This window comes from Aulonocara stuartgranti, assembly GCF_965226115.1.
Source record: "Aulonocara stuartgranti genome assembly, chromosome: 17".
In the NCBI taxonomy this organism is placed as follows: domain Eukaryota; kingdom Metazoa; phylum Chordata; class Actinopteri; order Cichliformes; family Cichlidae; genus Aulonocara; species Aulonocara stuartgranti.
The window spans coordinates 5,349,652-5,375,265 of record NC_138953.1 but is presented as its reverse complement, the minus strand read 5'-3'; the positions used below and the strand labels follow the sequence as shown (position 1 = coordinate 5,375,265).

Sequence of the window (25,614 nt, the reverse complement as noted above, 5' to 3'; positions counted from 1 at the left end):
TGGTTTTACTCACCATATAATGCATATGCACATGTCAACAATTCATCATCCTGTCTTCATAATTCAAGTAAATGAAAAGTATTAATTATACACACAGACGCACTTACTGTTCTACATCAATTTTTCATGTGTTCAGTTCACTGCTCATTATTTTAAATTAGACCACATGGCAGACCACAGTCTCTAAGTTGTTAGCAGTTATGAGATGCTGTAGGAGAGTGAGGTCAAAACCATAAGAATAGTGCAGAAGAACTGCAGCTTGTCTCCTAAAGCTTCTATCTGTCTGTAGGTGGCTTACTATGCCAAATGTTTAGCTCTTTCTTTTTCTAAAACAGGGCGCATATGATGCTAACATTAATGATTCATGTAGTAAATATCAATAGTTCATCACTCAACTGAAGGTAGTTTTACCTTAAAAAGCTCTTGTCTTTTCTTTTGACTTTGGGCAGCATCCTGGCCACGCCTCATTCGGCATGTCCGTCTTCAACTTGAGCAACGCCATTATGGGCAGCGGCATCCTGGGCCTGTCCTTTGCCATGGCAAACACTGGCATCATTCTCTTTACGTAAGTATGTTTGGACTAGCGGATATATAGTGCATTGTGTTACATGTTTGATAGAGATTAGGTGTTAATTTGGTTATAAATGCCAAAAACAATGATTGCTCCACAGGATATACTTTGAAAGATTATTCAATTTCAGTTCAACTTACTTATCAAATTACAAAATGACAACAACAATAACCTCAATGCACTTTATATTGTAAGGTAAAGACCCTAAAATAAAGCAGAGAAACCCCCAACAATCAGACCACCTCCTATGTGCAAGACCCTGGCAACAGTGGAAAGTAAAAACTCCCTTTTAACAGAAAGAAACCTTCGGCAGAACCAGTCTCAGAGAGGGGCAACCATGTGCCACGACCAGTTTAGTTCGAGGGGAGGGAGACAGCACAAAATACATGGATTAATAATAACTAATGCAATTATAAGCTGAAGCTTGTTAGAGCTCCCTGTCAGTGTCACCCCTCCTTACAGTCCTGAAAAGAGACCTAAAATAAACACCGGTTAGCATTGCATTGTTCTCCACAGATTAATTCATGTCTTCTTAGAATTTATTGTAGTGGAGTTTAAGATGACAGAATTATGGGTTGGGCAGGAAAGACAAAGATTTTCTGCTGCGTCACTAGGTGGAGTGTTTAGTGTGTGTACTAACTAACTTATACCAAATGATGGCAGAAAGTTCTTTTCACTTTTTGTTAGAAAAGGTGACAATCGCGTGTTACCACAACAACCATGACAATTCAGCATTTTGGAATCTTTTGTATGGTATAATAGTGTGATAATTATGGTACAGCTAAGGCTGAAGGGAATGTCACTAATTTGTTTGGAAATCAGAGTGTCTGATTATTAATTGTTGCACTGACAAAGTAAAAATGATTTTTATGACTCTTTTAGATATAGACTGTGGTCACGTACCACTCGGATTAGGGGGCACCTGTTCCCCACGGGGACATCTGAGCTTCAGTGGTCAGTTCCCTCACCAATCTGGTCCCATGCATATGCATTATTGGACTGTGGATGACTTCCATTATCCAACACCCCCTAAATGCCCCCGGTGTACCCACCGCAACTCCCTCTGTCATCCACTGTCCACGCACATGGCTGCAGTCCAGAGCCTAAAAATGAGAACTAGCTGGGGGTGTGAAATAACTACAGGAAGCTGTACAACTTTGTCCCTCTTCCGTCATAATCTCACTGCTGACACACAGTATGGTATTTGAAGAATGCAGCAATGGATGTATTTGTAGCATTTACGTGACACAGACATTAGTCATGCTACAACCATGCCAAAGTCATTTTGAAAGGACAGAATCCCCCCCCACCGAACACAAACATGAGCCAGAGCAGCTTCAAATGTCATTACGTTTTTTTTAACAGCAAGGGGTAGATACTCAGTTACACAGTACCAGTTTTTCATACTTCTACACCTCTCTCTCTCTCTCTCTGCGCAGAGTCCTCCTCATCGCTATAGCCATTCTCTCCTTATACTCTGTACACCTGCTCCTTGTGACTGCTAAGGAAGGAGGTTGGTATTTGCTCTTCAGACCTTTAAACATTTTTAAATGTTACGACGTTAAATGTTATGACTGCTGATTAAGGGATTACAAGTGTATGTTTCCACAGATGATAACATTTTATATACAGTATTTAATTGGGAGGTTACTGTAGGTCACAGGGAGGAGTATGACGCATGAGAAAATGCTCGGACAAGTGATTGTAACAGCACAAAAAAGTAATTGCTGTTATGCCAACTTTCGTTGGAAATCTCCACACCCTTACCTAAAGGCATTTGAAGAAATGAGAATGAAGTAGTTATTGCAAAGATAACTTTTTTTTTTTACAAAGAAGGGGCTAAGTAAGAATTGCAAAAGAGACTGTGTAACATACACCTGATTGTCTAGTTAAGGCTGGTATCCTTAGTCACTCTCTCTGTTCTGGCAGGATCCCTCATCTATGAGAAGCTTGGAGAGAGGGCATTTGGCTGGCCCGGAAAAATGGCTGCATTTGGATCAATAATCATGCAGAACATTGGAGGTAGGCCCTAAATCAGTGTATTTCAATGAAACATATGTGTCTTTAATTGCATTACTGGAGCTACAATAATATCTGTAATGTGCACCTCTAAAGAAGTATTTGTAGTTTGCATGAAACCTGAAGTTGCCCTTGTTGTCCTCTTGCAGCGATGTCCAGCTACCTCTTTATAGTGAAGTATGAGTTGCCAGAAGTGATCCGCGCATTCCTGCACTTAGAAGAAAACTCTGGGTGAGAATGGGCTCCTCTAAAGATGAAGCAAACTAATGTTCGTGTGCCATCTCTTGTGGTCTAACCTTGTGTTGTGTTTGCAGTGAATGGTACCTAAATGGAAATTACCTGGTGCTGTTTGTGTCCGTCGGAATCATTCTGCCTTTATCCCTCCTCAAAAATCTGGGTAGGAACACAAGTGAAAACCGTCATATTTTCTCCTTCACATGTTTTGTAAACTTTATCCACTTGCTCCCACCACAGACTGACTTCCAGTTTCACTAAAGTTTCTAAAGTTCGCTTCCTGCTATGTCTCGCCAAATTCCTCAGTGCCTCCATGTTCTTGCAGCTGTCTGTAAAACATACAGACAGCTGTATAAAGCAGCAGACGGGATAAATTCTTTATGTTAGAACTGAATTTGTTGATGATGATGATGGTGGGGTTTTTTGCATCTGTCACTATTTAAATTTGTTTCTGCTCAGATCACACTTGGTTGGTGCGTTTCTTTAATAGGGCTGACAAGCAAGAGTGACACATATAATAGAAAAGGCATCAAAATGCATTAAAAACAGCTATCTAGGTTCAGAGTAAGAAAGGAACTCACTTTTTGTTTTCTCGTTTCTTTTTTAGGCTACCTGGGCTACACCAGTGGTTTTTCCCTCTCTTGCATGGTTTTCTTCCTAGGTGTGGTAAGTTGAGTGTGAGCAATCGTAATATGTGCTAATAATAATGTGATTAAGAATTGTATGTCAAGAGATCAGTATGAACATAAACCATCTGTACGTAGGTGTTTGTCACTTGGGGTATGTTAGCATCTTTCAGCTAATAGTTTCTGTGTTACGGCCTGTTGCCAGTTACTCAGATTTCCGATTTGCCAGTGTCAGGACTACTAACGGAGGAAGTAGATTTTTCTTTCTTTTCATATTTACTTTCCCAGGTCAACACTCAACTTGTTGCCTAAAAGAACAAAAGTGGTAGGGAAAAGGGTCAAATAATTTTTTTGTTACCACGTTTTAATAAATTTTAGTTGCAACTTCTTATTCTTGAAGAAGGTGCAACTAAAACCTAAGATACAGCCTCACACCTCAACTAAGCAGTAAAACAACCGTCCTTAAATTATTTGTTTTAACCCTTCAGTATGGTTGACGCTATAATGGTATCTTTTGGCATTTTCTTGCTAGGTAGTATGACAAAATTACACTAAATGCAAATTACAAAGATGACATTTTTTAACAATATTAAACTCTTGATTCACTGTCACTCCTCACGTGCACCTTCTTTGGTAAAGGAGCCTGCTTCAGTGAACAGTCTTGATAAACCCAGCATGTGCTACCTCCGCAGCATCAAAAAACAGATAATTTTAGCTGCTAACTGGAGAACTCAGTCAATTATTTAGCAACTAAGTTGCCAGTTTATTTTTCTATGGAGTTGAAGGAAACTAGAAAAGAGCTAAAAGGAGTTTGAAATCACTAAGTTGCTGAGATGCTAATGTTGCTCCGTATCTTTTGGATGTCGTAATAAAAACTGTTAGCTAGTACGTTAGCATACAATATGTGACAATTCTACTTTGAAGAGCACAGTCAGACTTCATGTCAATCTTTTTCAGATAATATACAAAAAAACCCAGCTACCCTGCCCTCTGCCTTTCCTCCATGGCCACTCATCCAATCTCAGCATAAATGGCTCGGACATGCCAGGGCTCTACGCCTTGCAAAACAAGTCTATACAGATGGATTTCTCCCACGCTGACATTTCCCCAGCAATCATTGGCAGCCACGATACCCAGCACTCCACGGGAATACACTCTGAACCTCACCCAGACGTTGAGGAGATGTGCACGCCGAAATACTTTGTCTTCAACTCACAGGTTAGTTCGTTGTACTGGTGCAGAACCTTTGATTGCCTTCACAGTCCATTGCTTATTTGTTATTTTAAGAGGTTTTAGCTTCTGAAATGGAGAACTGTTGGGTTTGTCATTGTACATGTGCAAATATTCACCATTGATCAGTTCCCAATTAATTAGACACTCCAAGACTTTAGTAAAGTTGAAGATAATCTTGTTGCTGGGGTAAAGTCTTGAAAACATGTACACAATGTATCATGGGGCTGTAGGGGTGGAATAGACAAGACACCAGTATGCCAAGCCAAGACATGTTTGACATCTTTGGTGCTGTGTTTTCGGCCTTTGAGTGACAAATGTTTTGTTTAATCTGTGGGCAAATATAATCATAAATCAGGGTACACATTTTAAATGTGGCATTATACTTCATAAAAGCGAGTTAATCCAAATCCAAACTTTGTGTAATAACAGCTCTTACAAATAAAATTTCACGATGATACCTTTCACATAATTTAAGTAGAAAAATGAGACCGTTCAAAAGTAGCAGCTGGTAGAAGTAAAGGTCATTGTATTGTCTGCATGTCATGCTTTGATTGGAGACAAAGAAAGGAAACATACCAGTTTTTATGACCTGAGCAGACAGCAGTGCAGCACTGCTGTGTTCAACTGTCCAGTGCATCAGAAGTCTTAAATGCTGAGGAAAAGGTTTTTTAGTGCTCTCCCTCCTCTCTTTTCTCCTGAGGCTATATCAGCAGGCATTTCTGTTTTACAGCTACTTTACCCAGTAGAAGAATACTTCTCATATATATTACATCATGTTAATGGCTCGTTTCCGTACTTTTTTCATCCTTCCTTAGACTGCGTACACTGTTCCCATCCTGGCCTTTGCTTTCGTCTGCCATCCTGAGGTGCTGCCTATCTATAGCGAGCTTAAAGAGTAAGTATGTTACTTACATTTACATCATCACATCCTGAAAAACCATCAAACATCTTATACATACATTTAAATCATCATATGCTGACCCGTTGCAATGATGTCTTCCAAGAGAGAGGAAGCGAAGAAACAGTTAGTTCTCGATATTCTTGATGTGTTCAAAGCAAAAAAAAAAAGTTGATTAGTAATTCTGACATGGCAAAAATTGTGGTGTCTATGTGGGGTACTCCTAATGTGGATTAGTGGATGCCTCCTAGTAGTGGACCTCTGCCAGAGCTGGTATTGTTTACATTCATCTGGTTTCAGATACCTCCTCGTGCACTGCTGTCAGGGACTTTAACATGGATTTCTAATTAGCATTTTTCAGTAATACTGTCATTTGGGAAGTGCTAGTTGTGAGCTAGCTCCCAGCTACCGCCTCCACCTTATTCGAGGAAACACCAGGGCATTCTGAGGCCAGTCAAGAGATATAATCTCCCGAGGACACACTAGAGAGAAATAGGGGCCTCCTTCCAATAGGAAATGCCTGGAACTCCTCACATATGAGGTGTCCGGGAGGTGTACTCGTCACTTTCCCGAACAACCTCAACTGGCACCCAATCGCTAAGGGGGAGGCAAGTCCTTTGGAGAAAAGTCATTTCTGCCACTTGTGTCTACAATCTTGTTCTGTCGGTCACTACCTAATTTTAACAGACCACCTCCTGCAGAAGTGGCGTGATAATGGTGTTACTTCTGCAGGAAGTGGTTTGTTTTCGACACTTCCTTTTGTGTTCACCCTTTTGTCCAATCCTTATATTTCGATCGTGAAGTCACCTCTCTAAAAGTCTGTGTGTTTGCCATCTACAGTCGGAGCCGGAAGAAAATGCAGAATGTCTCTAACCTGTCCATCCTGGCGATGCTCATCATGTACATGCTGTCGGCACTTTTTGGCTACCTCACCTTTTATGGTATAAGCAACAGTTTAACCAACAGAAAAAAACGATTGGTTTTTGTTTGTTTTGTTCTGCCATTCCGTTCTTTTGTCTTGCTAGAATTCCTATTTTTCCATTTCTTCAGTCTCAGTATTTCTCACGGACTGCTCTTTTATCCCTCTGCATCACAGACAACGTGGAGGCAGAGTTGCTGCACACTTTCACTAAAGTGTACAAGTTTGACACGATGCTGCTGCTGGTGCGTTTGGCTGTCCTCACTGCCGTCACTCTTACTGTCCCCATCGTGCTTTTCCCTGTAAGTACAACCTGCATAAACACACAGTCTGTCTCTGTCTTGTCTTCTGGAAGCCGAAAAAGTTGCCTTTATGGTAAAATATCATGCCTAGAGCTTATTTCTAACCTCTTTCATCACTCGCCTTCATCATTTGGAGCCTCGTTTAGGCAGCAGTTTAATTTGATTTACGTCAGAGCACACGAGCACAAACACCACGCCTGTAAATGTTGAACATTGCTGCCACTCTCTGTCAGTCTGCTTACAGACTGTGTTTTGTATTCACTGCAGTCATTCAGAATGTTTTTGTTTTTTTTTTTGTCATTTTCTGGACACAGCTGCTTTTTCCCAGCGTTGGTAAAAAAGAACACACTGTTCAGTTTGGAGCTCCATCTTGTGCCGTCACCTCAAAGCTCAAATGCACAGACGAAGGCTCTTTAAAAAAACAAAACTTTTTATCACATTAACGCAAACAGGCATACACACTGTAAGATTTCAGCAGTGAGGCCCGACTCTTTTTTACACCCGTTTATGTTGCTCTTTCTCTCAGCATGAAGTCAAAAGTCTGCATGTGTGTGATTTCCAGTCACCACAACTTCACAAGCCACATTCATTCACACGTACGCTTCCCCTCTTACTTGCCTGTCCATACATGGTCAAGGACTAATTTTAGCTTGACCTTTATCTGACTTGAGGAGAACAAGAATGGCTGCTAGACAGAGGAAGTTTCCTGACCCGTTTTGGCTTCCAGGCACTCACGCACACACACACACACACACACACACATCTAAACTGGGTTTAATATAGAGAAGAGCAGCTGGGGCATGAATTCTTCTCGGAAATACCTGAAGTTACAGCAGACTGCCACCAGGGGGCAGGAGCATTCAATCAGAGGAAAGTGCTGATGGAGAATGATGCAGCAAGTGATGGCATGTTATGGAAACACACTGCGACACCGCACTCACACACACGCACACACATTTATACAGACACATTTCTGTACATCGGTGCTCTCTTACATACAGCCTACACATTTTGTTATATTTTAGACGCATGGATGGAGCTTATGCCCGCACAGTGCCACTTCCGCCTCAGTTCCTTTGTTGTGTTTTGTTATGTTAGAGGGGAATCCCTTCAGCCCCCTCAGTCTCTGCAGTGGAAGTTTACAGACTCGGAGTGGACAGTGGAAAAACCCCGACTCTAACTGCTGCCTTCCGGGCGATAGAGAGGTGGAGCCAGTGAGACGAGCTAGAGAAGAGAAACAGACACAAACCTCTGCCAGGACCGCACAGTCCTCCAATTGTGTAGTTTTGTTGATAAGAAATATGCATCTGTACCCACTCTGTCAATGAGGAAGACAGTGTAATGGACTTACTTTGTTAGCATTATTGTGTTATCGTATTGTATTATTGTAGGGTCTTCACCTTACAATATAAAGTGCCTGAGGCAACTATTGTTGAAATCTGGCACTATATAAAATACATTGCATTGAATTGAATTGAATATTGCGGCCATATGTGAAATTATGTTCAAATCATATCAAAAAACGTAATCCTGGGTATTTATGATCCATGTCTAGTCACTGTGTGAAACATATCCAGCTGAGTCCTTCAAGAGAAATAGAGAGAGTTTGACAGAGGACATAGAAAACTGATAGCAGCAGAGAAACACGAGACTGAAACGGGATGCTGTGATGAATTAGGAAAAAGGCAGCTATGCAGCCTTGGCTTGGAGTTAAAAAACTAATGTGCACGTGGCCGTTTTATCAGCGTTGAAGCTGTTACAAGGAGATTTCTTTTAGTTATCCTGCTTTGCAAACTGATTTTAGATTGAATATGCCTGCATGTAAAGACATGACACATAACATTAGTCAGTCTTGGGTGTACTTTTAACTGGTGACAGTGTGAATGAAGTGACTGGGAAAGTTGATTAACAGCGTTCTGATTAAAATACACAAAGTTGGGGAGGTTTTAATTAACTGACCATAACTATTCCTACAATCACCGTTGCCATAACACTGCCGGAAGACTGGCTAGATCTAGATCCGTGCACGGCGTCGGATCAAAAGAACTGCTCAGTCACAGCAACGCTTATGCCAAGTTTCCGTGTGGCATTTGAGAATCTTGTCTTGAATGCTCCTGACCTTCATTTTGTAGGAAAATGTGGCCAACCTTCAGCTAGAGACTAACTTTAGCTTTATCTGCAGCTGTCTTTGACTCCTGTAGAGGACTATAAGAGACGAGACAAGACTGTATGTGTGGGAGATAAATGTCCAGATAAACGTTCAAGCCTGAAAGTGTGTGTGTGTGTGTGTGTGTGTGTGTGTGTGTGTGTGTGTGTGCATGCAGAGGGCGGTGCAGTCACGTGAAGGATAGATGCTTACAGAGGCCACATCACATAAGGCTTTGCCAGGATTCAGGATATAATGAAAGGGTTTTATGTGGAGTCAGACGTGCTCCAGTTCTCAGGCTCCAGCAGGAGATGGAAACCACAAAAGACGGCTGTAAGAGAGCTGATTAACACTTACAGCCAGTAATAACTTACTATCATCAACATAAAAATGTTCCTTTTGTAGCTCTGGCTTAAATACATGTATGTAAAGTCTTGTATGCTACAGCTGGTTTCTCTTTACTTCCTCTGCTCCTGCTTTAGTAATGTACATGTGACTGTGAATATTTGCAGATAGCCACTCAAGCTAAATATATTTAATGTGTCATGAGTGGTCATTTCTGGTGATTAATCCAGGCGTGTGAATGTCTTACTTTTTAATAGGTGTGCTCCTCCTAAGTGTGCTTCTGTAAACAGTTGTGTTATTTCAGTCCAGATGTGCTGAAACGCTTCCAAAAGAGCCGAGGGCAAACAAGCCTGAGGGGTCTTCTATTGAATTTAGGTTAAAAGGATGACACTGGTGTCATGCTGGAGGGGACAAACACCACCCAGACAGAAATTACACAACCTCAACACCCGAATGTTGTTCTTGCTGAAGTACAAAGCGTGTTCTGTATGTAAACCTCTGGGAAGGCAGGGCAGTCTGTGCCTCACACAGTGCAGTTGTTGTCCATCAGGATCGGTGTCACCGCTAGAGAGCACGGTTCACAAATATTCTTCTTAGGTTTGCTTGGCTGCATTAAAGCCTTTTGCCTAGAGAAGAAGTCATGGTTTGTAAAGCTTCAGTGGTTCTACAGCGAGGCAACACTTTTTTTTTACATATATATATATATATATGTATATCCGAGAAGGGGCTTTCCTTACTGTGCTGCTTGTAGTTTCAGTTCACACTTGGTTTTGTCAGTCACACATTTAACTTTGCTCAGAAAAAGTCACATATGCTTGCCTATTTATTACCTTAGATCTTCATCTGTGGTTTGTTTTGGACTGACCGAAGCCTGGCCATACTGATAGGTTAGGAGTGCGCAGATATCAAAGGGTGCACTCCCAAGAGTCATAGTGCCAGATGACAGTCAGATGCTGAATAACTTGAAGCTTTGGAGTGAAATGCTGCGTCCAGGCTCTAGTTTTCCAAGCAGTCCTAATTACGCTGGTGGGAGTAAAGTGAAGGTATGGGTTGGGGCAGTGAGGAGGGGCTGTTTTAAAACGGCTAAGAGAGAAACTTGGGTTTGAATCGTTCATTTTATCTGTGCTGTGAGCCACTAGTTTGTCACAGAGAAGAAAGCACATGCTGGCAGCAACAAAAAAAGAGAAAAGGCGTAAAGACACGCCTCCTCCTCTTCCTCCCCTCCCCCCCCCCCCGGGGCTGAGCCCGCCCTCCTCTCTGCACTGGCTGATGCAATCCCATAGTTCCATTGCGCTGCGGGTGATAATCCCAAACAGTTTTGAATGGGCGCTGTAAGCAGGGCTCTTTGTGACCTCTCTCCCAGAGGCTTACGGGCTAAAGGGGCCTCAGGTTTTACCTGATACCTGCGACCTTTCACCCAGTTCAGGCTTTAACAGGTTGCCTGTAGCTCAAGGATCTCCTGGTTTTCTCTGACTCACACACACACACAAGTTCATAACTCTTGACACACTTCAATCACTGGCCAAATGTGAGGAATCGGCTTCAGTCGCAGGCTGGCAGCCGTGCATATTTGTTAATGATTCGGTTCTTTGACTGAGACAAGAAGAGAGCAACTGACTTTAGTGTTGGAATAAATTGTTTTTATCAAACAAACGTTTATTTCTCTATTTACAAGAAAGCTGAAAACACTGTTTCACCACATTCATCACCACTATGTCACTGTTTCTCCTAGATCCGTTCGTCCATCACCACGTTACTGTTCAGCGGGCGAGAGTTCAGCTGGACTCGCCACTTGCTGATTGCCGCCTTCATCCTGGCCTTTAACAACGTCCTGGTCATCTGTGTCCCCACCATCCGGGACATCTTTGGCTTCATCGGTGAGTCCTGACACTGAGTGTGAACAGAGAGCAACATTTCTGCCCTTTCAAAAAGACACATGAACCCAGAGTGAGTCAGTGAGGTTTGCCGGTTCACGCCTGATTGGCACCTTCAGATGAGGGATTGTTTAATTGGATAAAGCCGCTGGAAGTACAGAGAAGCTTAAAATGTCAGGTTAAATCCTTACCTGGTGAGGATTCTCAGGTTTAAGATTGTCAGGAAGAACACTTTCCTACTCACCCCCTTTTTAATAAAGAGTTGCCAGCAGATGCCTGTGCACATGTTCTGTTGGAGCAAAGACGATCACTTCGAGCAAAGTTTAAAAAAAAGAAAAAAGAAAAATCAGCTCTGCAAAACTAATCCCTAAATCAAACCGAAGAGTACTACTTTGTAACTGAGTACCAGCACCTCAAATCAATACTTAATGGCATGCCTATAATATATGAGGCTTGATGCTTTATTAAAGGTATTTTAAAAGCTTATGTTATGCACCTTAATTATTAAAAAGTCTAAAAAACACAGCTGTCACTCAACGTGTCACTTAAAGAATTCCTCATAGTGATTGGTCTGGCTGTTTGTTTCAGTTGTTGTCACCTGATGGCAGATTCAGTTTTCCTCTCGGTTTAATTGCAGGCGCCTCTGCAGCAACAATGCTCATCTTCATCCTACCCGCTGCCTTTTACCTGCGCCTGGTAAAGTCGCTGCCGTTGCGCTCCCCACAGAAGATTGGGGTAAGTGTACAGAAACACACTCGCAGTCACACACAATGCTTTCTGCTGCTGTCTCACTGTATTGGCTTTCTCCATGTATCCACTGAGGGCCAGATGAATGTGATCTGCCAGAAATTTCCACAGACCCCTTCTTTCTTCTGTGTATCTCATCAAGCTGAATCCCTTCTTGTTCTGTCTCTCTCTCTCTCTCTCTCTTCAGGCAGCCATCTTCCTGGTCATGGGAGTCATCTTCATGATTGGCAGCTTGACGCTTATCGTTCTTGACTGGATCCACAACCCCCCAGGCTCTGGGGGACACCATTAAAACACTTTTCTACCGTCTTCAGTTTCCCATTTAGAAGTGCAGCCACTTCCTTGACTGCCCCACAGCAAATCACTTGTTTTCCGTACCCACTGGTTTCCTTCATTTCATCAAATCGTTATAGAACCTCAGGCTATAGACATGAGTGCAGCACTGGGTTAAGACATCTTCAGTATCCTCCCAGAAAGTCCCACTGGAGGGGATCCTTTTAGCTTAGTTTGTATTTTTTTTTCTTTTTTCTTTTTTTGGATGTGAAACGACACAAATGAAAGAATCACAACAAGGGGTACCGGTCTCTGGTTTAAAATGCCAACATGCCACCGAGACAGCTTTAGATCGTCACCATCATCTTGATGATCATTCTTTTCCAGCTAAGAAGAAACAACAATGAACAGATACTCTGCAGCCTGTACTTGAAGCTGGAAGGGCTGGAACGATCATGTAGGTCCATCAGTCCTCTGTGAACTTTAAGGAGTCTTTTGGAGTGTGCCATCATCCATGGAAAAAGGAGCACATCTAGCATTGTGTTCAGTAGTAGCTGTGTAAGAAGCCATTACTATAATTATTACTACTATTTCCTAAAATTCCTGCGGTCGATTAAGCATTCATCTCTTCTCAAAATGACGGTTGATGAGCAATTTAATTCCATTTTTTATTTGGGAAATTCAACATCGATTTGCTGCTGTGTTACGTATTAACAACCAGAAGCTTTGCCAAAGTTGGCACGCACAAACAATTTTCTTTAGTAGAGTTATGCTAGATATTTTCAGCTCCAAAAAGACAAGGATCTTCCTTCCTGGTCTTTTTTCATTTCGGCTGTGCACACAAGATTAAGTGGGTGCTTTCAGTATTACTGTTCACAGATGGATCTAAATATGCAAGATACGAATGTACATAATTAAGTGTATCTACTGACAAAATGGTTGTTGTATATAATATCTTACTTGGCCTCTTAAGGCTGTTTCCCATTCAGCTGGATGATCATTTCCAACTAGCAGTATACATATACCTGCTGGAATCATTATTAAGGCACATACAGTAGAACTCATGAGATAAACATTGAATTGTTTTTTTTTTTAAATAAGTAATTATATGGGGAAAAAATAAGTATGCATTTTAGACAATTTTTAAAAAAGATCAGCTAAAAAAGATACATATGAATAGGTTGACCTAAATATTACAATTATTTTAACTCGTGCCATATTATGCTCAAGAAGAACTTTATTCGAATGTACGTCCTTTGTTTTTGTTTTTTTGCATAATTATATGCTATTTAGTTTGAAGTAATTGTTTGACACTTTGTAAAAGTTTATGAGTTAGATGCGAAGATTGATAACAATCTCATGTAGGCACGTTAAGTAGGAAGTTAACCTTTTACTGTCAGGCCTGTAGGGATTGAAACGCTCCATTAAAGTGTGATGCAATGCTTAAACATTTACGGATATATAGAAATTAATTTAAGGAAATATAATATTTCAGTTATTAAGCTTTAGAGGCTGTGGTAGGCAAATTTTAACTTTACGCCAAACCATGCTAGCTAGTCAGTCAATATGCTAGCGAGGGCTAACAAGTCTCCAGGTTCCTTTGTTTTTACTTGGCATATAAACGAGATTGTTATCAATCTTCACGTGTAAGTCTTGACAATTAAGTGAAAATGTTCCCTTCACACACAAAATATCAAAGAGCAGTAATTTTTAGAAGTAAGGGTGCGGTAAATAATAACTAACAAAGAATGCTTCAATACCTAGATGACCATGCTAAAGGTGTCAGCCATTTTTAAGTATGTTGTGAAGGGTGTCTACCAAGATCCCAAGTTGCAACTCCAGATGTTTTACCTCAACATCTAAAGCTAAACATTTGGATATCCCCTAGCAATATATTTTTTTATATATATATAATTCTTGATGTTTTTTTTAATTTAAAAGAATAATATACAACCGGTAATCGTATTCATTATTTTATTGTGCCTTCTGAATTCTTGGTATTGTAATTGGCTTTTGAAACAGGTGCCTTAAATGTAACAGTGAATGGCGGCATCACAACCTCAGACTTGTTCCGTTTCACCGCTTCTCCCGTGCCATTGCGAGTCACACGCAGCCAAAGTGGACAGCATTTATAGATCCTTTGTGGATCTACGTACATAAAAACAAATAGATATTTCAAATGAAATATATATAATGTGCATGTTTTTGGCCTACAAACATGGTCTTTTTGAACAATTGTATATGCTCTGTAAATAATCTTTATTTTATGGTACACTGACACTCATTGCTTGTGAGCGGGTTGATGGATGAATTCTACTTGACTTCTTCTGCAATCCGTGTTTGTTTTAGTTTCTAATTATGTATTAGACCTTTTTTTTCTCTTGCTGTCAGACAGTAGTTTGTTCTGGGTTTTTTTGGTCCTATATTTGAAGCTTGTATATTTGTAGAAAAGTTGTTCGCTATATATCTGTTTTCATATTTTAACATTAACCTGTCGTCACAATGCATTAACTCAACAGCCTACTTCCCAACACGGTTTTCCCAGGAGTCTCAGAAATAAGGCAACTGGGTTTATGTCACTAGCTGACCGTCACTGGGTTGAATTTTAAAGCCACGATTAAGCCGTGTTGATATTAAACATGTAATTTAACACTCAACAAAATTAGGACGAGACAAGTATTTTATGACCACACTACAGGAAGTTTCTTACAAGACACGTTAGTCATCTGTTACAAGACCAAGTGGTTCTTTTGCTATTGCACTGTGCAATGCAGTGTAGCCATCACTTAAACTAACATGTACTGTAAGCGTATATCTTTATGCATAAGAATCTTCCACGTTCACCAGCTCAAAGCTTTACCAGGACAATCATACACCATTGCTGGATGTATGTCAGTGGCTTGTGACGCATTGGTGTCATAGACATCTTTAAAAAGCCCAGTTTTTGGTCAGGTTTTATTTGCAAGGCATTACTTGAATATTTTTACAGCCTGATAAAGTCACCAAGCTTCTCGACTAAAGGGTCACTTGACCCGTGCAGTACTCACTATCAATATTCAATAATAGGTGTTTGAAAATCTGCCTCACTCTCTCCTCTGGGTCTGTTACTAATGTAAGAGTTTTTCTCAGTTCCTCAGGATGAGTTTTGTCTTTTCAAGCAGCTCATCCAATAAAAAGAAGAGACAGCAGTTTTTTATCAGAAAGCTCTTTCAACCTACTTTAGTATCTCAGGTATTCAGTCTGGCTGAACTTTTCTTCTCACTTTCGGATAGACTCGTATCATATCTCTTTTCCTTTTTTGTGTGATCGAGCCAAGCTGTACAATGCCGTGCTGGTCTAAATGACAAGTCTTCTCATGGATTTGTAAAACAGACAAGTCCCCAGAATGTGTTTCGAAAGAAGGTGTAGAAAAACCACCTGCCTTATTTTTCTATGGAGCCTCAGCCGTGTAGAAGCACTGGCTTAATGTTTCTGCTGTTCACAGTGTTCCTATGGATCAGATTGAACATTCAGATTTGTAATTTTACCTAAACAAAGGGGATTTTTTTTTCCTTTTTTTTTGTATCGGTGATGCTGTTTCATTATGATGAACAATAAAAATGTGAAATAAAAACCATGTTTTTATCATTTTTTAACTTTTAAAATCATAGTTCTTTAAAGAAATCCAAAGCAAACGAACAAGTGGTAATAATAGAAATGCAGTATATTATAAAATGTTTGTAAATGTGGATATGGGAAAAATCCCTTATGTCACTCCAGATTTTATATAACATGCTGGGGTGGGGGTGGGGGGGTTCTAGTTTGTGTCTGAGAAGGTAGTGACCAGAACCATATTTCTGTCATAACAATTAGATGGTATTGGGCCTATAGAAATAAATCTTCAATTTCCTGGATACCTAGCATCTGCTGCTGACATGTAACACCTGCTTGTAATGTCCCAAGAGTCAAAATGAGGAATGTTATAATCTTTCCATTTTTTTCTTTCTCCAAAGAGTTTTTCTCCTGCATTTTGCAAATACAGTAATAAAAATGCATAAATTTCATATATCTGCCACAACACTGTTGAGCTTGAGTAGTACAGTGACCAACAATACTTCATAATGGTTTGGAGTGACTGAATGTACTGATGCTTGTACACTTCTAATGATGTGCAATTCATTTTAAAAGGTTTTGCAGAGTTTTAAAAAAAATCCACTAATACTGCATATTTTCCTGTGCCAATGAATATAAAACTACTTTAAAAAAAAAAAAAACTACTCAACAGTTTATAATTAAACTCATCTCCAGCTGGAGCATTAAAATGGCTATACACATCAACAAATCAATAATCCTAATTTAATATAGCACTCAAAGGCTTTTAGAGTACAAGCACTTTACCATCTATCACACACTGTGTCCAGTTTAGAATCTCTAATTATCCTAACATGCATGCGGCTGAATTGTGGACAAAGGAAACCCACAGAGGCACAGCAGTCTCCACACAGAAAAGCCCCCAGCTAATATTTAAACCAGGAATCTTATTGCTGTGAGGCAAAAGTGCTGACCAGTGCCATATGTTTCTGTATGAATACTCTTGTTGCTGCTTTTCTTTCTATTTTCTACTTGATGCTAAAACTTCCTGTAACTTAAGTGTCATTTTGACTTTCACTGAAACAAAGATTATTCTTAAAATAAAAATTATTTCACTTTGCAAAAGACATAAAGTTATTTTCTGACATTTCTATGCTCAAAGCAAATAACTGTATTGTACTTACCATAGTATTTTTACACCATTATTTTAACAATCATTAAGAACTCATTAACAGGCTTTAATTATGCAAGGACCTGGTGGCCCATGCTTCAGTTTTTCATCAATGCCATTAAAAATGCCTCTATGAAAAATTGTGTTGTCCAACTGAGATTTTATGTGTGAGCACGGCATCTTTACAAGACAATGCAGATTCCACCACATGGAAGTTGTAAATCTGGTTATGCCACACGTGTGAGCTTTGACCTCTGATTGACAATCTGTAGAAACCTCCCTTCACCTCATTGTGCTGCTCCTTTGCCTCATATACCTGTTAAAACATTTTTGTTCTCTTCATACATAAATAATGAACCGTGTGCATTCATAGATTAGCATCCACAAAAATAGTAAGAATGTCTTTCAAATGCTCCCATTTCCCAGAAGTCCAGCTTGCTGCAGTGGCAAAGGGAAAGGATAGGATGCATGAGTAATAAACTGAATAGCACATTTATCTTCCACATTAGATATGTTAAGTAAACACAGGATATACAGCAAATATGACTCACTCTACACACCCAAATCCATTGTTAATGGAGCTTTTTATGAATAACTTAATTTATAATGTTTAGAACTGTGTAACCAGTCAGTAAGCCGTAGCTTGATGTTGCTATTTGTTGTTTCTGAAGAATGTAAAGCTTTAAATGTATTTAGATGGAAGTGTAATTGAAAAAGGGAGCAAATAAAACTGGATCAAGGTGTGCCACTCCAATGTAAATAATCAAAACAGACCTGCTTCTTGTGATTCCTGTTGCTGTTCTCTTCTCTTCTTTTTTCCTCTTTTCTGATTCACCATTCTCCACCAAGACGTTTCTTCTTAACTATATTCTTCTCTCTTCCTCCTCTTAACTCTTTACCTTTGGAACTAATAGTCCCCCCTTTCCAAAACCCTCTTTGCTTCCTGCCCCCCTCCCATACCACCCACTATCTTAATTTTATGAGGATTAGCTGTACCGTTCTGTAAATTCCTGGAATACACTCACCGTTAATAACCTACTATCTGTGTGGGAAAGAGGCTCAGCACAGCACCACTAAACTGCTGAGAACTGAAGTCACATTACCCAGATTTTTTGACCTGAGAAAGTACCTGGCCATAATTAAAAGTTCCCACCATGATCTAATAAGAATTCCAGTTCTGATCATCAAATTCTCCTAATGCAGCTTATAAACCACAAAGTGATTTATCTGGTATGTTGGGTGTGTAAGCAAACTCTTACAAGTGTACTAGACCCGATCGCAAATGTGTTACATGTGAAATATGCTACTTGGCTTCTGTTTTGTGTCCAAATATTTTGTAGAAGTAGCTGCTAAATGAGTCATCTAGTAGGTGATTAGCTATGTCAAGCTAGAAGCTAATTTTCTCAGTGCTTTGTAGGTGTAAAACTACAAATGTGTAACAGCTTTACAATTTCAGTATAAAAACTAGAATTATAACCAATTAAGTTACAATTTACATCTATGTGTGTCCAGATTTACATAATACTTGCTTCATACCAGGGATGGGCACCTCATGCAAAACTACTGTTCCTTATTTGCAACAATAAACCCCAAACCACTCCAGATTTGTGACATGCTAGCTGTATTTGATAGAATTTGTACTGGGCCATCATAACTTTTTGACAGCTTTAAACATTTCTTTTGCATTAGCATCTAATCTCACCACTCCACACACCACACCACTAGTGTTTTTGTTCCATGCGCAATACTGTCACACTCTTGGCAGGAGTAGTGTATTTCCAGTATAAGGAAAAGGGTTTGTTTTTTTGTTTTTTTTAAAGAAGCTGCATAAACTATTGGAATGTTTTATGATTGAATTACTATGCAATTATATAATTCAAAATGCATGATACTTCAAAATGCATGATCATCGTCTTCACAATCTATTTTGTGAGTTCACATTGCCAATTGAGAACCAAAAGATAATCAGTTCATTAAATCAATCGGTTCATGTGAAAGTTTGTGACAAATTTGAGGAAATTCCCTCAGGATGTTCCTGAGATATTTTGTTAACAACTGAACAAAAGGACAGACAACTGAGAACATAATGCCTCCTGGCTATAGCTGTTGCCAATGTGGAGGCATAAAATCCCCACAACAGCTCATCTGAGTCATGTGGCAAAGTTGTCACAGTAGTTTTCTTTCTAGCCACATCCTTCAGATTCTCCTGGGGGAACACAATACTAAGTCTTAGCCCACCTGGGTCTATGGCTAAAAGTTATTTGCAAACATTTACCAATACCTCCACAACGAATGTGAGAAGCATTTCATTTGGGAGCTTCCATTTGGCTCTGTTTACATTAAGATTCTTCCAGATATTTGACCCCCCCAACATGCCATAAGGGTGAACCCAGAAACTAATTCTGGACATTTGTGTCTGTAGTATAATCCTTGCAGAGGCCAAATCCAGGTCTAGAAGTCTGGAGACTCCTCATCCTGTGTATGAAAGCTCCTTGTAATAAAACTGCTAACATTTAAACTAAAGAAACAGTAATAATACTATCTCCTATCATAACCAAGGACACCTTATACTATGCTACACAAATATGCAGTATATGGAAGCTACAGTATTCATTTACATACACTGCACAGCATGAAATCAAATTAAAAATAGTGTACAAAACATATGCCATGATTTTCAGGTTTATATGCAGCCCTATAATGATACACTGATCCTATTTCAGGGGGAGCCGATGCCACCTTTCTGGACATGCCCCTGGGTGTGTCTGACTGATGAGTCATTCTAATTACTCATATATTACGGTCAGTGTGTTCAGAAAACTCATTTTAAACTGTAACATGTCTCCACACGTTTTTGATCTCCCACTGGGTTTGCTCACTTACAAAGAAATGAACAGTCTCTTTTTTTGACAGTTTTATGAAGGAATATCAACCAAAAGACCAGAAAAAACATAAACATATAAAAGTTATAATCTAACTTCCATGTCATTGAGTAAAATGAATATTTGTGTCATGTTCGCGTACCGGCAGGCAAGGAGAAAAGGACCCAAAATGCAGGTTTCAGTGAGGCGAAGTAGAACTCAAAATAACCGCTTTATTAGCAGGTTGCCGGTAAACAGAGTCCAAAAACAAACCAAAAACCCAGGTGGTCAAGAAAAACAAATCCAACCAACAGTTCAGGGGGCTGACCCGGAGGCCGACAGTGTAGGAGGCCAAAACAGTTCAGTTCCGGGGGCCGACCGCGCGGACGGCAATGGCGGCGTGGAAACAGTTCTGGGGCCAACCATGCGCACGGCGGCAGCGGCAATGCAAGTCCAGAGGCCGGCCACGCGGAAGGCAGTGGCGGCGTTCAGGAGGTCGTCCACAGTGGCGAAGATGCCCAACAAGCGGCCTGGCAGATGGCCGACGATGTTGAGCCGCCAGTTGTAGACCTGAAGGCTGCGTGGCCCCCGCAGCACCAGGCGAGGTGGAGGCCGGACCAGACGAGGCAGAAGCGGATGCGGAGGCCGGACCAGGCGAAGCTGAAGCGGAGGCCAGACCAGGCGAAGCGGGCGAAGCTGAAGCGGAGGCCGGACCAGGCGAAGCCGAAGCGGATGAGGAGGCCGGACCAGGCGACGCCGAAACTGATGAGGAGGCCGGACCAGGCGACGCCGATGATGCTGAAGCTGATGAGGAGGCCGGACCAGGCGACGCCAATGATGCTGAAGCTGGACCAGGTGACGCCGATGCTGGAGCTGGACAAGGCGACGCCGATGCTGGAGCTGGACCAGGCGACTTCGATGCTGGAGCTGGACCAGGCGAGGGTGAAGCCGGAGTTGGACCAGGCAAGGATGAAGCCGGAGCTGGACCAGGCGAGGATGAAGACTCGGAGGCTGCAGCTGGTGAGGATGAAGACTGGGAGGCTGCAGCTGGCGAGGATGACGAGGCTGCAGCAGGCGACGGCGAGGAAGCCGGAGCCGGAGGCGCTGCAGGCGGTGGCATGGAAGCCGGAGACGGTGGCGCTGCAGGCGGTGGCGTGGAAGCCGGAGACGGTGGCGCTGCAGGCGGCGGCGTGGAAGAAGCCGCTGCTGCTGCCGGCGGCGTGGATGAAGCTGCTGCTGCTGCTGCAGGCGGCGCTGAAGCAGATGAGGAGGCTGCTGCAGGTGGCATGGATGAAGCTGCAGCTGGCGAGGATGATGAGGCTGCAGCTGGCGGCTGGACGGGCTCCTCGGGCCCTCCAGCTGACGAGGCAGGAAACTGGCTAGGTTCTCCTGAACCTCCAGCTGACGAGTCTTGGGGCTGGACGGGCTCCTCGGGCCCTCCAGCTGACGAGGCAGGAAGCTGGCTAGGTTCTCCTGAACCTCCAGCTGACGAGTCTTGGGGCTGTACGGGCTCCTCGGGCCCTCCAGCTGACGAGGCAGGAAGCTGGACGGGCTCCTCTGGCCCCCCAGCGAAAACAGTCTCAGAACCAGTGGGCACCGGAGCCCCTGGCACACACAGGACAGAACCAGCAGGTGCGGAGACCCCTGGCATAGACAGAACAGAACCAGCAGGTGCGGGGACCTCTGGCAGAGACAAAGCAGGACCAGCAGGTGCGGGGACCTCTGGCAGGGACAGAGCAGGACCAGCAGGTGCGGGGACCTCTGGCAGGGACAGAACGGAACCAGCAGGTGCGGAGACCTCTGGCAGGGACAGAACGGAACCAGCAGGTGCGGAGACCTCTGGCAGGGACAGAACGGAACCAGCAGGTGCGGGGACCTCTGGCAGGGACAGAACGGAACCAGCAGGTGCGGAGACCTCTGGCAGGGACAGAACAGAACCAGCAGGTGCGGGGACCTCTGGCAGGGACAGAACAGGACCAGCAGGCGCACGGGCCTCTGGCAGCGTTGATGCTGACTGGGGCTGAGCAACACATAGGTTTGGCTCAGGAGGCAACAGTTGGGTGCAGTCCTCGGCTGACTCCTTAGCCTCCAGGGGTCCAGAGTCGACTGCGGGTTGAAACTCGGACTCTGGGGAGGCCCTGGAGGTAGTAAATGTCTCTAATCGGGCCAGCTTTTGAGGAACGAAAACAGTCCTGTTGGGAATGTTTTTCTGCTTAACACGAGTGAGAAAAGATGGCTGCTCAGCAGGAGACTGGGTTGAAAAAGGCTGAAGTGACAGTTGTGGTGAGAACGAAACTAGTGAAGGAGCAGATGATTGAGCTATAGGTAATGGAGGAGCTAACTGGGCAGCTGACTGAGCTGAGGGCAGCTGAACAGCTAGCTGGGCTGCTGAATGAGCTAACAGTTGAAGAGGTGTTTGTAGTGAGCGTGATGCAGGGGGTGGTATAGGCTCCCCTGAGCCTCTAGGGCTCGGTTTTAACTAGCTGAACGAGTTCAGAAGAAACAGTTCTGCTTAGGCTTCTCTGCTCTAAGAGAACAGGGCAGAAACAGCCCGTTAAGTCTCCCTCCCCATTCTTGGATAGCGAACCCACAGCGTCATTCATAGATTCAGCAGTACATGTCAAAACTGAATTCAAACTGTCCGGGGTTAACTCTGTATCGACAGAAAAATTCTTAGTTGGCTCCAACAGAGGGTGCACAATCAGAGTTTTGCCCATACATTCTGATACTTCAGCGGAAAAAGCATCAACATAATTAGTCAGGGAGTCTTTTCTTTCTACAGGGCCGGGATGAATGTCCATGGAACAAACCGCCTTCACCTCACTACTCTTAGCCGTGAGAAGAAAACAGTTCCCATTACTATTCGCAGGTGAAGCAATAGGGGTACAGTCAACATCACTCACCATTACCTGCTGTTCTGACGAGTGATTGGGCTCCGGTTGTAGTGAGGAATGACGGCGGTGGCGCTGCTTCCTCCTGGCGGCAGGGGCTGAGGCGACAGGAGAAACTGGTGACGATGGAGAAAAGACGTCCTCGTCCTGCGACCACATCGCCGCCAAGCAGGAGGCAAGTGAATTAAGCCCTGAGCGGCAAGTAGTGGAGCTCTGTGGCCGCGGTGCGGAAACCCCTCTCCCCCGTGGCAATTGCTGCTGTGCGGCGGGCGACTCCGCGGAGAGCTCCTTATGTTGCGGCCGCTGCCGATGCGATGGCTTCGGCGAAGAATACTGGGCGCGGGCAAAGGCTGCAAGCTCCCGAGCCTGTAGCACCTCCTGGGCTTCATGCAGCTGGTCCATGAAGCCCATAAATCCCTTTAGTGTGCGCAAATGAGGATTCCCCTCCAGGATCGCTTCGATTGCATTAATCCCAACTGCCATAGTCTTAGTGTCCTTAGTGTGGGAAACCCACTCGATCAGGCGGTGGATGCGGGAGAGGTCATGCTCCCGGGATGAAACCGCTGGGTCCAGGAAATGGTCGCATCATTCTGTCATGTTCGCGTACCAGCAGGCAAGGAGAGAAGGACCCAAAATGCAGGTTTCAGTGAGGCAAAGTAGAACTCAAAATAACCGCTTTATTAGCAGGTTGCCGGTAAACAGCGGACCAACTAAACTGGGAAAATACAAGATACAGGTCCATCTTAATTTTGCCAGTGAACATATAATTCATTCAGAAAAGTGCTGTAGTCAGATCAAACTAAAATTAAGCGCTTTGGCATCCACTGCATTGAGGGGCCAATGGACAGGCCTATATGCAATAAAATCTTGGACGAGAACTTCCTTCCCTCAGCCAGAACACTGTAGATGAGTCGTAGATGGGTCTTTCAGCATAACAATGACCCAAAACATACTGCTTAGGCAATAAAGGAGTGGTTATTTAAGGAGCACATTACGGCAATGATGTGGCCTAGCCAGTCTGAAGACGAGAGCTAGGAAACCTAAAGGATTTAGAGATTTGGCCTTTCTCAAAATTCCTTTTTGAGATGTGCGCAAACCTGGAGACCAACTATAAGCCAAAAAAGGACTCTCCACCAAGTACTAATGGATCCTTTGCTTTGGAAAAATTTGTTTCAAATTTCTTTATGGTTTAATTTGTTGAAAATATATATATATACACAGGAAAATGCATTAAGCTCTGTCAAATAAGATCACATGGACTTATTGCTTTCACTATGAGAATCAGAAGTCTAGCCACCAACCAGAAGCCTGTTGAGCCAGGAAACCCTGGTATAGGGTAACTGGAGACTCATAACATGGTTTATTTGTAGGTGTAACATTATATGTGAAATACCTTTCAGAATTTCCATATAAAAATGAGAATTATATAACCATTTAAGTTATAGTTTCTATCTCTGTATGTCCAGATATACATAACATTTGCTTCATACTAGGGATGGGCATCTCATGCAAAAGTGCTACTGCTTCACTATTCTTAAACAATTGGCCCAAGCCTAAACAATGCAAATTCTGTCCTGAGATCTGTGCAAACCTTGTGACCAACTACAAGAAATGCTTACCAACAAGGGTTTTTCCAAGTCATGTTTTGCTTTGGGATCAAATATTTCTTTCACTCAACAACATGCAAATCAGTTCATAACGTATTTAATGTGTTAATGCTTGACATTTGGTTGATATACTATCTTACTTCATTAAAATGAAATTACCCTAAAAAGAGACTGTCCAAGTGTAAGTGAGAAACTTTAACAGGAGCTCAAAGACGTGTGGAGACGTGTAGCAGTTGTATGAGTTCTCGGAACACACTGACCTTATAAAGAGTTCTCATTTCAGTGTCAAGTTTCATGACTGCAGCTTACATAGCTTTGATGTTAATGTCTTGATAAAAATCTTTCCATAGCTAGACAGACATGCAGTACAAACATCTGTTCTATTACAGCTGGTAATTAGTAAAAGCAGAGATTTAATTCAGAGGTCACTTAAATTAATATTGAGTACCACAAGTAAATAACTCAATGAGAAAATGGCAACAATAAGCATATATCTATATCTATATAGATATATATAGATATAGATATATATAGATATAGATATGGCGCCTGTGTCCGGCAGCCTCGCCTCTGTCTGTAGCTGTGGCTACAATGTAGCTTGCTATCGCCAGTGTGTGAATGTCCGTGTGAATGGGTGAATGACTGAATGTAGTGTAAAGCGCTTTGGGGTCCTTAATGACTAGAAAAGCGCTATACAAATGCAGGCCATTTATAATAATAATAATAATAATAATAATAATGGATACTTTATTGATCCCCATGGGGAAATTACTTGTTTTTCTCTGCATTTGACCCATTCACTCAGTGAAGCAGTGGGCAGCCCACTAAGCAGGCGCCCGGGGAGCAGTGTGTAGGGACGGTACCTTGCTCAGGGGTACCTCAGGGTAGCCGTTAAGTGGATTCGAACCGCCGACCTTCCGATCATGGGGCGAGCACTTTACATACTGAGCTATCCCTGCCATATATATATATATATATATATATATATATATATATTTTTTTTTTTTTTTTTTTTTTTTTTTTTTTTTTTTTTTTTTAGGGGTGCAACGATACACAAAATTCACGGTTTGGTTCGGTTTGATACTTTGGTGTCACGGTTTGATATTTTTTCGATACAAAAAAAAAATGTATAAATATATATTTTAACTCAAAAGTGCAGTTTTTAAATTTAATGTTGCTGAAACAACAAAGTAATAAAAAAAAAAAATCTATCTGATCGAGAAATCACTCATCTTTGGAAAAGAGAGTTTATTACAGAGGAATGTCTCTTTCCAAAATAAAAGCTATACTATACGCTTCTTCTGGGCTATATTCTCAGCAGCATATG

At 42.1% G+C, this 25,614-nt stretch overlaps 1 protein-coding gene across 2 annotated transcripts in view; it reads left to right on the top strand.

The window, feature by feature from the left end:
- The window catches only part of slc38a4 (solute carrier family 38 member 4), a 31,553-nt gene extending 15,753 nt beyond the window's left edge, over positions 1-15,800 (top strand). For both annotated transcript variants that reach the window (XM_082510948.1, XM_082510947.1), the window contains 13 exons: positions 450-565; positions 2,011-2,084; positions 2,501-2,593; positions 2,740-2,821; positions 2,905-2,987; positions 3,432-3,490; positions 4,408-4,668; positions 5,499-5,578; positions 6,422-6,522; positions 6,678-6,802; positions 11,026-11,170; positions 11,805-11,902; positions 12,102-15,800. In XM_082510948.1, the coding sequence (XP_082367074.1) occupies positions 450-565; positions 2,011-2,084; positions 2,501-2,593; positions 2,740-2,821; positions 2,905-2,987; positions 3,432-3,490; positions 4,408-4,668; positions 5,499-5,578; positions 6,422-6,522; positions 6,678-6,802; positions 11,026-11,170; positions 11,805-11,902; positions 12,102-12,206 (1,422 nt within the window). In that variant the 3' untranslated portion in view covers positions 12,207-15,800. The remainder of the gene's footprint in view (positions 1-449; positions 566-2,010; positions 2,085-2,500; positions 2,594-2,739; positions 2,822-2,904; positions 2,988-3,431; positions 3,491-4,407; positions 4,669-5,498; positions 5,579-6,421; positions 6,523-6,677; positions 6,803-11,025; positions 11,171-11,804; positions 11,903-12,101) is intronic.
- Positions 15,801-25,614: the final 9,814 nt, after the last annotated feature.